The sequence below is a fragment of the Sorghum bicolor genome, chromosome 4 (genome assembly GCF_000003195.3).
Source record: "Sorghum bicolor cultivar BTx623 chromosome 4, Sorghum_bicolor_NCBIv3, whole genome shotgun sequence".
NCBI classification, from domain to species: Eukaryota; Viridiplantae; Streptophyta; class Magnoliopsida; order Poales; family Poaceae; genus Sorghum; species Sorghum bicolor.
In genome coordinates, this window is record NC_012873.2 from 63,027,939 (window position 1) to 63,046,016 (window position 18,078).

The 18,078-nt window shown below is 44.2% G+C and overlaps 3 protein-coding genes across 3 annotated transcripts; all 3 read right to left on the reverse strand.

The window, feature by feature from the left end:
• Window positions 4,616–5,886, reverse strand: LOC8073928 (U-box domain-containing protein 33). Its single transcript, XM_021459602.1, has 2 exons — window positions 4,907–5,886; window positions 4,616–4,804 (listed from the first exon to the last, which is right to left on the reverse strand). The coding sequence occupies exons 1-2, from the start codon at window positions 5,546–5,548 to the stop codon at window positions 4,616–4,618; spliced, it is 831 nt and encodes a 276-aa protein (XP_021315277.1). The 5' UTR covers window positions 5,549–5,886.
• LOC110434876 lies at window positions 9,841–10,473 on the reverse strand. The gene has a single exon (XM_021459690.1). It carries the CDS (start codon window positions 10,298–10,300, stop codon window positions 9,968–9,970), a length of 333 nt encoding a protein of 110 aa, XP_021315365.1. The 5' UTR covers window positions 10,301–10,473; the 3' UTR covers window positions 9,841–9,967.
• LOC8073929 (U-box domain-containing protein 33) lies at window positions 12,990–17,562 on the reverse strand. Its single transcript, XM_021459689.1, has 8 exons — window positions 17,185–17,562; window positions 16,265–16,386; window positions 16,004–16,125; window positions 15,688–15,792; window positions 15,023–15,443; window positions 14,783–14,929; window positions 14,187–14,711; window positions 12,990–14,083 (listed from the first exon to the last, which is right to left on the reverse strand). Exons 1-8 carry the CDS (start codon window positions 17,480–17,482, stop codon window positions 13,112–13,114), a joined length of 2,712 nt encoding a protein of 903 aa, XP_021315364.1. The 5' UTR covers window positions 17,483–17,562; the 3' UTR covers window positions 12,990–13,111.

The following is an 18,078-nucleotide window of genomic DNA, read 5'->3' on the forward strand; positions in this document are numbered from 1 at the left end:
GGAGCTTACCGTTCGAGCAACGCTGTCCTCTGCCTTTTTGTTATCATTTTCTTGTGTCTCCATCTGCTCACTGTTCCAGTGCCGTGCAGCATATGATCTGATCGGCTTTAAACGGTGGCACGCTGATAAAGAAGGGCCACGGCACTACTACTACTACTACTAGAAGCAAGCAGCTCACGGAGTTACGGGCTTACGGCACATAAATTACTGTTCCTTTCATTGCTTTTTAGCATGTGCTGATAGCGCATGATTGAATTTCATTCGTTGCGTTGGATCAGTGATGGAACGTGCACCTAACCTCTTTGCTTTATCATTCGGTAATGGTGTGTTATGGTCGTCCAGAAGCATCGCCGGTGGTGCGAAAACTGCAGTGCAATTCAACCCAAGCCGTAGTACTACTGTCTGGTCATCATCAGCAACTTACCGAGGATAGAATAGAATCCCGGGGTATCCGCTGGTACTTTGAAAAAGAATTCAGGCCAGTGTTTCTGAAATGTTATCTTCAGTGGAGCCCATATCCAGAATTCCTGATTACCTGCACATATCCATGATCCAACCATACGCTGCTTTTTTTTTTTTTGATTCAGGCCATACGCTGCATGGTGTTTCTCCTTTCGATTGTGAAAGTCAAAAGTCCTGATGGACCAAAACCTGCAGACCCATGCAGTTGGTGACGACGCCGGTGAAAGGCAAGCAGCCAAGGAGTGAAGGACCACCCATGAATCGTGCTGCAACCTGCACTGCATGTCTGAAAATCTGCTGCCAAGAGAGGTTAAAACTTGCTGCTGCCTGCATCAGGCCGGGGCACTTGCCACTCTTCTCTTCCTCTATATAAAAATATATAAATTTATGAAAAAAATATAATTCAAAGGAATTGAAAAGGCCAGGAGACGTTATCAGTGATTGCCTTCCAATCAAAGGGCCTTGGTTGGAATCGTGCAGATTTTCCAAAGCGATTCAGGGCCCCATTCTACAGCTAGGGGCAGGAGGGGAATCTTTACACCGAAGCGCGCTTGATGAACGATGATGATTGAGGCCCTTGTGAGGGCAACGAGCCACTCCTGCCCTGCAGATGCAAACGTGGGGCACGACGACAAGGAGCCGGAATTTCAGGCTGCGTCTCCGAATTTTTGTAACCTGCACCACAAAAGGTCGTTTTCAGAGAACGCAAGCATAGTTAAACAATTTCCATCGGATGAAAATTAAGAAATCGAGCTCACAAGATCAGAGGGAGTTGAAAATAATACGGAGTACTACTAGCTTATTCAGCTGTGCCTTTTCATCCACTAATGGGTTTCATTTCATATGGCTCACATAGTCACATACTCTGATATCGATCGGCCTACCATGCATGTGTAGATCGCAGCCTTTCATGAAGTGATATGTTTTCAGAGTAGGTTTGGTTACCATCTTTGTGGTCCCTAGTACGCTTCAGCGTTAACAAATCCTTCCAGCTATGGAAGCAGACCATTATCCGAACTCTAACACAAGCAAAGAATGTTGTTGTCTAGTGTCTGGTGTCTAGCTGTCAAAGCCGGTAGTGACAAAACAGAAAGAAAAGAAAAGAAAAGAAAAGAAAAGATGAGAGATGTTCCTAGAACCAATGATCAAGATACTCTCTCGGAACATAAATGTATATTACCCATATAAGTTTTCTTTTTTCACTTCGACAACCAATATCTAAAATTCTTTAAAAGATTAGCAACACGAGATAGAAACTATTAGGCTTGTTTGCAAAAATATTTTCATACTAGTCCATGACGCTAACATTTAGTATTTTTACATACAAGTATTGTGGTTGTAGGGAATACTTACCAATAATCTGCACTACAAATACAAACGTATTCATAATAAATAATCAGTATATAAGCATTCTAAGGCCTTGTTTAGTTGCGAAAGATTTTGGATTTCGCTACTGTAGCATTTTCGTTTGTTTGTGGCAAATATTGTCCAATTATGGACTAACTAGGATCAAAAGATTCATCTCGCGATTTTACAGTTAAACTGTGCAATTAGTTTTTATTTTTGTATATATTTAATTAATGCTTCATGCATGTGCCGCAAGATTCGATGTGACGAAAAATTTTAAAAACTTTTTGGTTTTCTAAAGCCAAAATTCGTCGGGCTACCTCTGCAGATTAAAATCACGCAGGAATACGAGAGGGGGCAGCTTCGAGCTCTGACGGAGCACCGTTGCGCGAGCTGCAGGCTGCAGGAGACCAGGCCGTTGGAACAAGTGCAGTAGTACTGCCCCTGCCCGCCAAGTTTCCTCACGCCGCAACGACTTTCCGCCGCCGAAACGTGACGACCGTGCGGGGCTTGCCAGCGCCGGCCGCGTGACGCCCCCACCGGCCGTGGCGCGCGCGCCACACACGTACTACCACCACCGGGCCATCGCGCTCGCGCCTGCATGTGCCGATCGAGACCTTTGAGGCCGCTGGCGCTGGGGCACGGGGCCCTGGGCGGCGCCACCAACTACCGCGCCGCTGTCTGCCGTCACTCGTCGGCCTGCCATTTTCCTCCGCCGTTGCCTTTGCCTGCGTCCACCACGTCACCATCCAATCCACTGCCGTTTTCTTTTTTAAATTTCGTGGTGGAAACATGGTGCTCGGTATTTTGGATATCGCCAGCGAAAGGAGTTCGAATGATTGGCTCGGCTGCATGCAGCCTGCAGATAGGAGGGAGCCACTCCCATTATTAATAATAACAAACATTTAGTAGTACTATAAAAAGTTATCGGCAGGATTAGTTTAGTTTAGTGGTCGAGCGCAGCCACTGCTTGGCTCACGTACTTGGGGCGGTGCTGGTTGTTCGGTCATGCAAATGACTGGCTCTGCTTCATTCCCTGCTTTCCATCCGTAGCTACCGACTCATCAGCTTCGTTCACAGTTCACACACACACACAGCACAGCAAAAAAAAAAAAAAGGGGCAGAACACAGGTCACGCGATGATCTTATTTGCACGGTGCAATCGAGCAATTCAAAAGGGTAAGGAAACGGGGTTCAGCAATCAGCAGCAGACTGAAGAATATGGCGTTATTATTAATCCACTATACAGCTGACAAAGTACGTACTAGTACTAGAAACCATGCAGGCGAAGACAACCGAATTATACCTTTCGATTCTTTTTCGTTCTTTGCATTTCAAAAGTGGAGATGCCAGGATCCACTGCCAGCGACCGATGCTGCTGTCCTTGTTGTATAGTATGATTCGAGATTAGGAGCATGCAATGCAATTATTCTCAGCTCTGCATGCATGATTTGCTTTTGCTTTTCTGGGGCGAGCGAGCGAGCGAGCGAGCATGCGGATGCGGACGACGTCGTCCCCGTTGTCTCCCCGCTGTCCACCTTCTCCTGTCTCATGCTCGCTCGCTCTCGCTCTCGCTCCGTGAGATGGGGCCGTGCCGTGTGATCTTCCGTAGCTTCTGAATGTTCAGCGTGCGGCCATGGCTGGTTCAATTCGGCTGTTCGGGTTCGGCTTCGTCACGGGGCCGGGTTTTCGCGCAAGCTTTTTGGTGGAACCTGGAACCGCCGCCCAGAAATTAGAAAACGAGGCCTTCTCTGTTGATGATTGATTGCTGATAGAATGCGACGGCTCAGCGGTTTCTCCTCGGCGTCCAGATGCTTCGGCCGTTCTTATCGTAGTCGCATCAGTACTGCTTTTATTATTGATGAATGGAATGAGACCTCAAGCATACGTGTCTGCTCAACCATTGAGAATTTGAGATGCACAACTCAGAGGTTTGAAAGCCTCTTATCTTATATTCTTGCACACTATTGGCTGCATGCTAAAATTGTTGCCGAGGTTGGTGTCTATGAATTGATGAATGTCGACTCCGGACGTCTTTGAAATGCAGGAATTTCATAAAAATCAATTCATTATTTTTGCAAAAAAAACATAGGACAATCCAATTAAGATCTTATTTTAACTTAGGAAATATGAATACCCAACCCTAAAATCCTGCTTCTCTAATCCCTACTGCCTGCTCCCCTCCCATCGACTACTAGACAAGAGCTAGTACACGGCAAGTCTCCGGCCTACTGGGGCACCCACTCTGGACCGTCTTCTTTTGTTCTGGTGGGCTTTGCTCCTCCTTTGCAGCCCGGCCCAACTTGTACTGACGCATCCGTCCTTCATCCGTGGCCTCCTGGTCTGCTTCTTCTTCCTTGTTCTTCGCTCAACGCGCGGTTTCAAAGATTTCAGAGATGCAGCACGAGAGCTAATCACGGGCACGGGGCACGGCCCTATCTCTTCCGGAATTCCAAATGCCCTTGGTGGCCTTACAACGATGGGAGCTAACTAGGATTCAGGCCGTGAGCCTGTACTTCATGGTTCGGGGCTTCGGGCGGGACAACCAAACTCCGACCAGCCTTCGGGGTCGCTTGGTACGCCGCTGCCCGCTGGCCCGCTGCTGTGGCCGTCGGCTCGACGGCGCCTACCCTTGTGCCTGTTCGGCTCTTACCAGCGAAAGGTACGGATGCTCTGTAGTCTGTATATTAGGGCTAAATTGATTTTGCGCACTATGTTCCGGGACACAAGAAACATCCCTGTGTGTTACTGTTACAGATGGATGAAGCATCTGGATGAGCTGCTGCATCCACATCCGGTGAAAGCATCATCTCCCATGCTGTTTCTGTTGCCACTCGAGAATCGCCGAACGGAGCGCCCTGTTTGGGGTGAGCTTGCGGTGTGCAAGTCTCAGGTTTGTCATCGGCGATGTGCTGGCGCCGTCAAGCCACCCCCTGATTGCTTCGGCTTCATATGTGAACCCATCTGCCGCCATGTGGGGGTCACTCATCACCTCCTGTCCACCATCGCATCAGTATCAAGCATATAAACCTTATTGGCACATGATTGAATTTTATGCGACATTTTGCAGTGTGGATGTGGTGAATCAGTACAGTACCTGAAAAATTGGACAGATGAAGTACGATGGAGGGGAAGCATCTTCTGTCGATGATGCAAATCGAGATGGTCCGGTGGTCAGGCAAGCGGCTTTCATCAGTTGCTTGACCTCCTCCCATACTTGCCCTGCGAGATCTGGCTGGCGCCCCGAGCCCAAGGTGACGCACCTAAGCCCAAGATGTGCCATCTGGTTGGCCTGCACAAAAGGCCACTCCCCTGCGGAGGCGTCAATGATGGAATGCAAGTTCCCTTTCTCCATTGCTTCTTCCACTATTTCACCAATCCCTTGCTGTGATCTCCCTGTCAGTAGGCGAAGGATGATAATGCCGAATGAGTTCACATCGGACCACAGCATGAGTTCCGCTGCTGACTTGAATTCACCCTGGTCCATATAGTAGAGTGTTCCCTTATGGGTCTCTGTAGGGTGACTTTGCAGGCTGGTGATTGTTATGTCGGGTTCTCTGAGAAAGTAGCAGATGCCCAAGCCTCCCAGCTTGCTGACGAAATTGGCATCGAGGAGAATGTTGCCCAGATTTAGATCACCGTGAACAATTGGATAAGGCTTGTGTGAGTGGATGAAAGCCAAAGCTGAGCATATCTCCCCAATGATCCTTGTGCGCGCCTTCCATGTGAGAGGTGGCATGTTTTTCTTGCATGAGAGCCAATCCTCAAGACTACCATTTGGGAAGAATTCGTACACCAGCGCAAAATTGTCGGGACATACTCCTACCAGTGTGGTGATGTTAGGATGCCTCGCTCTACTGAGGACAGCAACCTGCAGGAGTGGATAGTGATGCCACAGGTGCAACAATAGATATGCCACTGCTCGTTCGAAAAAGGGGTGCTATAGAATTAGTAAAGGGAAGTGATGTCAACTACCTCTTGATAAAATCTTGCTTGTCCTTTTAAGCTTCTCGGATGGAACAGCTTTATTGCTATATTTGTGTTGCGGACGAAACCTTTATAGATGCTTGCAAATCCATCTTCACCAATCTTGAATTCTGCATCAAATCCTTTGGTTGCTTTCTGCAGCTCGACAATTGAGAACTCAGTGTTCGGAGTTTCAGTTGTCACTAAGGCTCTTTGCTTGTTCTTTCGGCGTAACGCTTTGGCTTCCATTACTGCAGTGTCTCTCTCATGCAGTAGCTTGTCATACTTTGCTTGGAGCTCTTGGAGAAGCTGTTTGCTGTTGGCAAGCTTTTCTTCATGAACCTTCATGGCGGCCTTTATCTCAGTCATATGTTTGCCATGCATCTCAAGTAGCTTTCTTTTCGATGCTTGAATTTCTTCCATCTGTCTTGTCATTGTCTCCTCCATTATTTCCTGTTTTTTCACCTGATGTATGTGCTGATGCTCCAGGTCTTTAATCTGTAATAGCAATCAGCGTTTTCATGACCACCTGTTACTTTTTATTAAGGACCAATGATGCAGAAAAGTAAGAAGAAAAACATACCCTTTGAAGATATGAAAGCTGATCTCTTTCGGCTTTTCTTCTTCTGTTAGTTTCTTCAGTCGTATCCTTTTCAAAAGATCAGTCATATATTATGAACACTGTTCAACAATACACTGAACTTAATAATATACTGTCAAACTTACAGCTTGTTCCAGCTTTAGCTTCTGATCTTTTAAATCTTGAAAGTCATGATACAGTTTATCTCGTTGCCTCTTTGTTTCTTCAACCTCTGTCCTCTGTCTTGCTACCTTCTCCTCCATATATTCCCTCTGTGCCTTCTCATTCTGGAGCAAACTCTCAACCTCTTTAACCTGTATAAGAATACTTTACTTCTTGTATCACATGCTTCCATAGTTGAACCATAAACTCCTGAAGTCCTGATGCAATGCACTTACTCTTTGAAGTGTCGAAAGCAGATCCATTTTGATTTTTTGGCGTTTGTTAGATTCCTCACTTGATTGTTTTATAAAATGATCAGTAATTTCTTCCACATGATCTTTTGAAGCTGACTTAATTTGTGTTATACGTTGTTCAAGTATAAGATTATGCTTATCTGAATCCTGTAATTTATCAGATAACGTGCATCGTTGTCTCCTCATTTCATCAATCTCCAGCCTTTGTCTAACAAGTGTCTTCTCAATTTCTTTTCTCTGGCTTACCTCGTGAAGATATGAATCTTCCAACTCTTTAATCTGCAAGGAGATTTCGCCATTTTGGTCATACTGGACCTAAATGAGTAATTAATTATAGCAGGTGCTTTAGTAGTGTGTGATGTTCAGTACAATGGTTAGATGGTCTACTTATTACTTTTCTTTACATATAATGCAAGCTGCAGTGTGACCCATAAAACAAAGCTTACTCTTTGAAGTGCTGAAAGCAGGTCCATTTCAGCTTTCTGGATTTTGTTGGATTCATCATCAGCTTCCTTTAACAACTTAGCTTCAGTACATGGATCTTGAAGCTTCTCATACTTTTCTTCATCTACACTGGGTTCGTCTTCCTGTATGATACCATCCGATTATTTTGGTGTTTCCATATTGAGTAATAGCATTACCATCTGCTTAATACTACACATACCTGATTATATGCTGATGCTAGCAACAAGTAGACACTATCAGGTTCTTCAGGTGTAAAATGCACCACTGGTGTTGTTTTTTGTGTATCACCAATAACTGAAGGTAGAGCAGCAGTTTCGGAGAAGCTGACAGCATCATCAGTTCCTGATGATCCGTAAACTATCATTCCCCAATCTGGAGTTATCATTGCAGTGAAATATCAGTGTGACTACCTTCAAAAGAAAATTCAACCGCTTGGTTGCATGGTTGAAAGCAGCTTCCTTTTGCTCACATAAGAAACTGTTCCTTCTTGTAGACACATATGGCACGTGAATATGGGTGTCTTCTCATGATCTAAATATGGTTGGTTTAATCTGTGGCATCTATGTAAAACCCATAAATTGTTGCCATGTCTGGGTGCAAACCCTAGGTCTCATTTATCATATTACTTTGAGCATATGTAAATAATACGATTTATTACAAACATACATAATTGTAATGTCTTGAATTTATTTGTAAACACCACTGATTCCTAAAATTCATGTTAGATGACTTTACAACTAAATTTCAAATCTCTTAGGCGTTCTATGCAAGTTTTATATGGGAGTGTATAATAACTAAATATTTGAGTCCAAAGAACTACAGAACTTTTTTTTTTCAAGTTACATCCTGTCTATATATTTAGGATAGTCACCTCCAAAAATATAATCCCATTCAGTCATTTTTGTTGCAGCCGATGAGCTTGAAATGTAACCTTTGTGGCTTGATTCTTCGTATTCCAACTCAGTTAGTGTCATTGATCCCATTTGATTTGAAATGCTGTATGCTGGTGACAGTGGTTCATTGCTTTCTTCAGGTGATGGAAGTATTGCAGGAAGGCTTTCATTTGCTTCCCTGTAAGTGTTGATATGCATGGTTAATAATTTTTCAGCATTTGCAACCCTCCTGCACTGAATTTAATGCAGACTGTATTTTGAACTCGGACAATAAGGGGGAGAATTCTTGCTAAGGACACAGTAGACTGGGTTCCCAGCTGAAATGGAATGTACTATTTGTAGATTTAGAAGTCTGGAAGTACTAAAATTTCAGGTGTCAACTGAACCACGCCCTTTACCTGGTACATATCAAATGACCTTTACAAGTAAACCACATCTTGCATGATGGAGCTGCTGTCTTCATAAGCTTTAGTGCTGTCTTTGACTTTGGTGTGTTCATTTTTCTACAGTTTGAGAGCATCTGTTAGAATGTGCGATTATGTAAGATATGCTCTTAAGAAACTGCTTGGTCTAAGCATGCTAGCTTCCTATTCAATTCTTGGAAGAAGAGAAAATAAAATATTCTGTTACTACTACCAGATAACCGGCTTATAAGAAAACTTTTAACTATCTCAGCTCAAGTTCGAGAGAGTATGGTGATGTTCTCGTTAATCATGCAGAATCATAGAAGTGAGATGCATAGTCATCTTATATGTGCATCCAAATTTAGGAAATAGCGTGATTTGGTTAGTTTGATCCATACTTAGAGAAGTGCCGGTCTGCAGCTGCTCCCATGACAAGCTCGGTTATGTTATGAAGGGAAATGAGCTCCTCAAGTCCCTTAGCTACATTATCCGTCTCAATTATTAGTTTCGCACAGCCAACCTGAAACATTAGAATTTCATGTTCATCTTGTTGATTTCATTTAGTGACGAAGAGGAAAATTGCCAAAGTGAAAATTTCATGTTTTGTAGCTAATTCGTGCGTGTAGCAATTGGCTACAATAAAATTGATGCTGGAAATTGCACCTCTAGATCTTCCCTTGTGCATTTTACTATCTGCACATACATATCTAGGCTCATCTCTGCCTTTGCTCGCTTCTGCTTTCTGTACTCCTTGATTTCTTCTGGTTTCATGCTGGTATGACCCCTCTCTGAAATGTAGTTGAAAAATCACAAGCTGTTTACGTTGAAAATGTAAGACGCGAACATTCTCCTTTGCCCAAAAAGCTCTGTTTGAAGTGTGAAGGGACGTTCTGTTTTACTAGTGGCATAGTTCGTAGTTATTTACACACTTGTCTTATTTTTAAAAACAAAATCTAGAAACTCTTTCATTGATTAATATAAGATTACGTACGGCACTTATTTTAGGACGGCATGATTATATATTGTGTAGACAATTGTAGGTATGGGAACTGTAACAAACGCAACAAATTCCAATCCATACGTGTGCTACTAGAGTTGTAAAGCAGATGCAATTGCTTTCAAAATTCAGATACAGAGACATGTTTGCAGAATCATGATTGCGCTTCAGGTGAACTGGAAAATATTGTTGGTTATGTGCTGTTTGGCATAGGTCAAGCTTGGAGAGTTTTTGTAGCTAGGGATAAACCAGCAGGAGCTGATCCAGTTAATGGCATGCCATTCGTTGAAGGTCTAGGTTGCCACCAAAATCTGGAAAACACAGCTAATTTGCAAATCTACATCATTTGTGGTGCCAATTAACAGGGCCTTTGATGAGCCATCTCTCAGTTTTTTTCCCCCAAGCTCTAAAAAGTCTTGGACTAGAACTACTAGCAGTTATGATATAGAATTTAAACAAATGTGTTTAAACCACTTTATTTTGATCCTATAATTAAGCTTACTCTGGGCGATCGCTGGCACAGGGCTGTGCACATGAGCTATGACAATCTCGGATCCCTCCCTGACCAAATTGTGCAGCGCCCACAGCAAGGTGCTCCTCCCGTCGCTGACCTCTTCGGGCACCGCGACGAACACCTTGTGCTCGGCCGCGGCGCTCCGGTCGTCCAGCTCGTCCTGCACGGAGCCCGCCGACGAGGTGGCGGGGCTGCACCGTGCGGTCCAAAACAGCGGCTCCCACGTCTCGTGCTCTCCGACGCCCGCCGCCTCCATTTGCTTGCGTTGCCGCTACGATCAGAACGAAAGAAACGCTGGGAGGTCGATCGGGTACGGTGGTTGTGAGTTCGTCGTAGTCGTGCCCTGTATATGTGTAGTGAATGGCAGAAGGAAAGGGACGAGTCACGGCGCGCGCGAGACTGTGTCTCTTTGTCCTGCTTGCTGCATTGACCCCGCCATTCTGCCAATTAATAGTTATAATAAGTACCCCAAAGTCGTCGCCGTGAGCCCATGTTGCACCAGGAAACTACGTAGGACTGCACCCGCATTTGCAGCAATACGTACGTGGTGGTACGTGGGCTGCTGATGCTGGCATGGTTCATGGGTTTGCGTGTGGACCCGAGGTTAAAAAAAACCCAAAACTTTACAAGATTCTTCATCACATCGAGGCCTTGTTTAGTTCACCCTGAAAACCAAAAAGTTTTCAAGATTCCCCGTCACATCGAATCTTATGACACATGCATGAAACATTAAATATAGACGAAAATAAAAACTAATTACACCGTTTAGCTGGAAATCACGAGACGAATCTTTTGATCCTAATTAGTCTATAATTGGATAATATTTGGCACAAACAAACGAAAGTGCTACAGTAACGAAAAGTTTTCACTTTTCGGAACTAAACAAGGCCCGAATCTTGCGGCACATGTATGGAATATTAAATATAGATAAAAAGATAACTAATTGTACAGTTTACTTATAAATCACGAGACGAATCTTTTAAACCTAGTTGCTCCATAATTGGATAATATTTGTCAAATAAAAACAAAAGTGCTACAGTATCAAAATCCAAAACGTTTTTGAATCTAAACAAGGCCTGACTTAAACTAGCAATCAAACCGACGACTCGGCGTTGGCCCATTACAAGTATGTGGCTTTGTTTAGTTGCAATTTTTTTTTTTTTTTGCAAAATGAACGTTATAGTATTTTCGTTTGTATTTGACAAATATTGTTCAATCATGAATTAACTAAACTCGAAAGATTCGCCCGTAAATTATAGGTAAATTATACAATTAGTTATATTTTTATCTATATTTAATGTTTTATATATATATAAAAATTTACAAAATTTTTAGGAAGTAAACAAGGCTTGTGTGTGTTCTGGGGCGGATCCAGGCCCCGGGCTAGGAGGGCTGTAGCCTGGGGTGCAGCCCAAATTTTCTATAAACAAGTCTTCGAAGCCCATAGAAATCTCCAACATTTAGCCCAAAATATTTTATTCTACAACCAACCTAAACAACTTTTTACTAATTAGCCCCCTTAGATGGTGATTCTAGATCCGTCCCGGTGTGTGTTTCTACTTTCTAGATATGCAAATTCCTGTGACCTTGATCTTACAAGTAGTAACAATATTTCATTGACCAAGAAAAAAGGTTGCAACAATATTTTGACCCCTCTGTTGTAAAAAATATATTTTTTTTGACCCCTCACACGACACGAGTCGTCGCGCGGCAGAGACGGGTAGCCAAACGGGACATCAAATTGGCCCACGAAAAATAGGTTCCAAGAAGACAGGCCAGCCTTTGGGCCTCTGCCGCTTTGGTCAGCGTTGACTTTTCGGCCTACGAAACCTCAATGGCCCAATCCGGGCTCACGGTTTGAAACTTCCTCTCTTAATTTTTACGATATACCGTTTTTCCTTCCTTTTAACTTTAAAATTCAGCAAACCACCTTTCTTAATTTTTTAAATCATATATTTTATCTCTCTAGAGCAGTTTTGAAGACGATTTTGCTATAGTGAATAATGACTTTTGCTACAGTAACAATAGTTTTGTCTTATTTATTTATTTATTTTAGCTAAATATTTGAAAAATTATAGTAAATCACATAAAATATAAAATATAAAATCTAATTTTGTTAGCCTCCACATGAATAGGTCTATATAGTGAACATATAATATGGTATGATTTGGTATAAAGTTTTTGCTATGAAGGTTTTTATCTTTATATTTTAAATTTTGGCTAAATATTTGAAAAATCATAGTAAATTACACAAAAATCAAAAATCATAAAATGGAAAGACTAATTCTATTAGACTCAACATGAGCATATCTACATAGTGAATATATAGCCTATTCGCTGGTCTGAAAAGTCATGACGAAAAATATTGTTTGTTGATTTATTGTAAGAGAAAAACAATGCTAGCTAACAAAAAAATACGGCTTATAAGACATACGAACAGACTCATAATATACATGGCCATGCAACCGTGGCCTGGCATGGTGGCTACCGAGCCCGGGCTAGCCCGACTCGAGGGACCAGGCCGTGCCTAGGCCACCACCCAGGTACGCGGCACGACCTATTCCAACGATGAGCCCGGTAAAAATGAACTGTTGGTATTGTAGTTATGATATGTATATATGTGTTGTTAATTGTTATATGGGTAAAAATAATGAATAATTGGTGAAAATGATGAAATAATGAAAATGAGTTGTTGTCGATTTGATGGGTCGTAGACCGACACGATACGAAAATCGACCCACAGACCGTGCCTTGGGCCAAAGGGCAAGCACGAAGCCCGTAGAGACATGACCCGCTAGGTACGACGACCCGTAGCGGCCCGACGATCTAAGGCATGGCACGACATGGGGCTGGTCCGGCACGGTCTTGGACATATATAATCATAATATGGTATGCTTTAATATATTTTTTTATTATAATTTTAGATTTATATTTTCTGTCATTAATTAAAACAATTCATAACTGTAACTTCTATAATTATTTTTCTACAAAGTTACAAACACTATGTGCAGTTGAAATTTGGTTGTTAGCATCAGCCACGGAGCTCAATTTGCGCGTCCCTAAACGGTTACCGCCGCCGCTGCTGCTGCCACTGGAGAATCGCCGAGCGGAGCGCCCTGTTGGGCGTTAGCTCACAGTGGTCGAGCTTCAGATTCGTCATCGGCGACGTGTCACGCCCGCTGTCGAACCACCCCGTGATCGCCTCGGCCTCGTACGTGAACCCGTCGGCGGCGATGTGAGGATCGCTCATCACCTCCTGGAAGATTGGGCAGACGAAGTAGGATGGCGCGTGGGCGTCATCCAGCGACGACGACGGCCACCCACCGGCGTCGACCGAGGCGGCCTTCATGAGGGGCTCCACCACCTTCCACACCTCCCCCGCGAGGTCAGGCCGCCGGCGCCGGCTCATCTCCGCGCACCGCAGACCGATGTGCGCTAGCTGGTTAGCCTGCACGAACGGCCAGTCCCCCGCGGTCGGGTCGAGGACGGCGTGCAGCTGCCCCCGCTCCACCGCGTCCTCCACCACCTCCGCGATGCTCTTGGGCGGCCGCCCCGTTAGGAGCCGCAGGATGATGATGCCGAACGAGTACACGTCGGACCGCGGGGTGAGCTCGCCGGTGGACAGGAACTCCGGGTCCATGTACGCGAAGGTTCCCTTCGGCGTGGTCGTCCTGTGCAGCTTCGTGGTGATGGCCCTGGTGGTGGTGATGGTGGTGCTGGACTGGCTCAGGAGCCGGCAGATGCCGAAGTCCCCGAGCTTGCTCACGAAGTTGGCGTTCAGGAGGATGTTGCCCGGCTTCAGGTCGCCGTGAACCACCGGGTGCGGCTTGTTGGAGTGGAGGAAGATGAGGGCCGAGCACATCTCGCAGATGATCTTGGTGCGCACCTGCCATGTCAGTGGCGGCGTGTTGTCGGTGCACGCGAGCCGGTCCTCGAGGCTGCCGTTGGGGAGGAACTCGTACACCAGGCCGAAGGCCTCCCGGCACGCGCCAATCAGCGTGACAAGGTTTGGATGCCGCACTCTGCCGAGAACAGCAACCTGCAATGGTGACACGACACTTAAGGGTCAGGTTCAGGTATGATATAATTGCCTATTTGATTGAATGAAGAGAAAAAGAGAATGATCCGATGAATTGATTCACCTCTTGGTTGAATTCTGACTGTCCTTGCATACTCTGTGGATTCAGCAGCTTTACAGCTACGATTGTGTTGCGGAGGAACCCTTTGTAGACGCTTCCAAATCCACCCTCGCCAATCTTAAGCCTCTCATCAAAGCCTTCAGTGGCTTGTTCGAGCTCAAAGTAGGAGAACTCGGTGTTCAGTGTTTCAGCTGGCAATGGTGCTGAAATCTTATTGTCATTCTTCTGGCGCAAGCCTTCAGCTTCAGTTACAGCTGCGTCGCGCTCTTGTCGCAGCTTGTCATTATCTGTTTTCAACATTTGGGTGAGGTATTCGTTTGCTGACATCTTCTCTTCGTAATCTTTGATAGCAGATGCCATCTCTGTTATTTGTTGCTCAAGGACGAGTTTCTGCTCTTTGACATCATTCAATTCGTTGGATGTCACATCATGCTGTCTTTTCATTTCTTCAATCTCCTGTTCTTTGCTCGCCAGTGTTTCCTCGATTGTTTTGCGCTGCCTTATCTCATGCTGATATGACTCATATACCTGTAAAAGCAGTAGTATGTGACTTTGTTCAGTATTTGCAATCTCAATCATGGATAATGGAGAACACTTACATTTCCGAGAGCTGAAGCCATATCTAGTTCAGCCCTTAGGCGTTTGGCTGATTCTTCGTGTGCTTCTCTCTTATACCGTTCAGCTTCACTGAGAGCCTCTGTGAGTCTTCTGTATATGTTAGCATTAGCATCAAGGCCTGGATTTTCCTGTGTGTGGTACCAAACTTACTTCAGTCCCCTGTTATATTCATATATGATAGTTTTGTTTACCTTGAAGTTATGTCTATTGATGATACATACCAGCTCATGAGAAGGGGATGAAAAGTTCTCATCATCAGGTTCTTGCATTTCATGCGGCATTGCTGATCCAGAGATAGTGACTGCATCATCATTTCTTGATTGATCGTGCCATGAGTTCTGCGATCTCCTCCCAAATCCATCCCAGGAATCTATAGAACTTCTTGATGTTCTTGTAGGCCTGCCACAGGATTCATATAGCCCAGACGATGTACTGATAGATTCTAGAGATGGATACAGCCCCACTTCTGTTCTCGATCGTATCTGATCGTGCCTTGGACTTCCGTTGGAGCTTGATGCATCACTCTCTGAATGACTGATTGCCATTGATCTCAGACGGCTACCAACGCTGGTGACTGATGACCCTGATGCAACCGTGAACGCAGGTGATGGTGGTATTGCAGGAACAGTTGTATTTGCCTCCCTGCAGCGTTTAGAGGTATGGTTTAATCTCTTTGGTATTTTTCCAATCAAATTTACTGACATTAACTCTTTTGCAAAATATGAAAGTTGGTTGTAATAGCCGATGTTAAGACTCGAAAAAGTGAGATGTTACCGCATCTAACTCTAGTGGAACTCAAACCATAGCCACAGTTGTTGACCACTTCACTGATATACTAATATGCTAGAAAATAATATTTATCTTAGGAAGATTGGCTCAATCTTACCTGGTGCATATAAGATGCCCTTTACAAGTAAACCATATCTTACAGGATGAAGCTGCTGCCTCTGTCAGCCTGAGTGCCGTCTTGGACTTCAGCGATTTCATTTTCCTATGATAGGGGAACACTTATTAGGTAGAATCACCATTTTTTCCTTCTGTTTCCTTTTTTACTTTCAATTCAGTGAGATTTAGCTCCACAATATAGAACTTTGTGTGCTAATATGGAATTAAATGCTTTGTTTGATGATGTTTTTTTGTAGCCTTAAACTACAACAAAAAAATGTGAGAAAAACATCAATCATTAGGTGTGTAATCCTTACTTTGAGTGATGTTTGTCTGCAGCTGCTCCCATGACAAGCCTGGTGATGCCGTGAAGAGCAATTAGCTCCTCAAGCCCTTTAGCAACATCCTCGTTGTCGATTATTATTTTCTCGCAGCTGACCTACGGAAGGTAATTTGGCAGAAATTTGTCATTTAAGATACATATATATATGCGTTCACTATATTCTCCAATTCAATACTGAATGGTTTATGTGGTCCATTAGTTGTATTCATGGCATGAGAGAGATGAGGAGGAGCACCTTCTGCCTTATGCATATCTTGACGTATTCATTTAGTTTCTCTTCTGCCCTTGCTCGCACCTTCTTCCTATGATCATTGACCTGTTTTGCATTCACCATAGTGTAATGAACTTTCCCTCCCACTGAAATAACAGAATAATGAATAGAGAATAGCAAGATTATGTCGGACATATATGAATAGAGAAGAAACATTTTGTAATAAATAAAAGGCAAAGCAAAACAAAATAACCTCACAAAAGAGGCAACAACAAAACTACCACCGGAAGAAACACAATAGCAACGATCCTCAGAAACATCGGCTGTCATACGTCACTCTGCACATCACCAAGAACAGCGATGTAAACTAGGAGGATGATTAGGTTTTTCACAACGATGCCTCTAGAAAGTTTTTTAACCAAACTCCTATAGAGTAAGGAGACTCTCGAGTCTCGACAATACCTCCAGGCGTGCCACCGTAGGCGTCACTATCAATGCATAATACTAGTTCACTATCAATGCATAATACTAGTTCCGAGAGTGTTTTTCTAGTCAGCAACCATGGTTTTGAGAGGACGGAACCGTGCGTCACGAATTCAGAAGATGGAAGCGCCTTTTTTGGAACGGCGAAAACAAGTTTAGCAGCTCAGCTAACAAAGAATGAGCAGGTAAGCAAGTGAAGCTCAGTTAAGAAGATGAGTCTTTGATTTGCATGACAAAACGTGAAAATTCCCTTTCAGCTGTGCTGTCCGTACAGAGTATGAAAGCCTTATGATTGCCTGACCCTGACTGCTATCTAGAGTCAACAAACCAAACCAGTTCCAGGAACAGCAAACCCAAGGAGATGCAGACGGCAGCAGCATTCAGAATTTCAGATTCATGGATACTAACCCATCTGAAAATCGTCCAAACACAAACAGTGCGGGCTATTAAGGAAGCCTTACTCATGGGGATCATCTGCGCGGGGCAGTGGACATGAGCGATGACGACCCCGGAGCCGGAGCCGTCCTTGGCCAGGTTCTCCAGCGCCCACAGCAGGGTGTTCTTCCCGTGCTTGACGTCCTCCGGGACGGCCACGAAAACTCTGTTCTCCACGGGCGGCGCCGGTAGGATCGCATCCATTATCTCATCGCCGCCGGTGATCTCCGCGGCGCTGCTCACGGACGTCCTGAAGCTGTGCTGCGACGACGACGACGTGTCCCACCGCCTGTGCGCCGCACTGCCGGTGCCGGCGCCCTCCATCCGTCCGCCCGCTGTCGTTTGCGCTTCTCACGAGATGGTTTGGAGCGGATGAGTACCTTTAATTTATCGTTGCCATGGCGTGTGACTTTGTATTTGTTAGTCAACTCTACGCGGATTATTTTAGTCGGTAGTTCCTCCGGCCTCCGTTCCAGAACATATGTACCCACAAGGCCACAACCTCCTTTGGTTCTATCCGATAAAAAATGTTGATAGCTGAGTGTCTCTTTGTGGATCTGAAGCATCCCCTTCCTTCTAAATTATAAGATATTTTAATTTTTTAATATATTTTTTCTATACATTTAGATATACCAAATGTCTATATTCGTAGAAAAATCAATAAAATTAAAAAAAGCCAAAACGTCTTTTAATTTAGAATGGTGAGGTAGCATATCTGCAAATCGAAGCCAAAACTTACCAAGTGGATGAGCAGGAGAGCATCTCCAAGAGTTTACTATTTTTTACTTGGCAAATCTTGTGTTTTGCCAACTCCTAAAACAAAATACCAAATGAAAAAAAGAGACTATTTCCAAGAGTTTGCTATTCTTGATTTGCCATAACCAAAAATAGAAGGCCCACAAGATTTCTTTTTACCGATC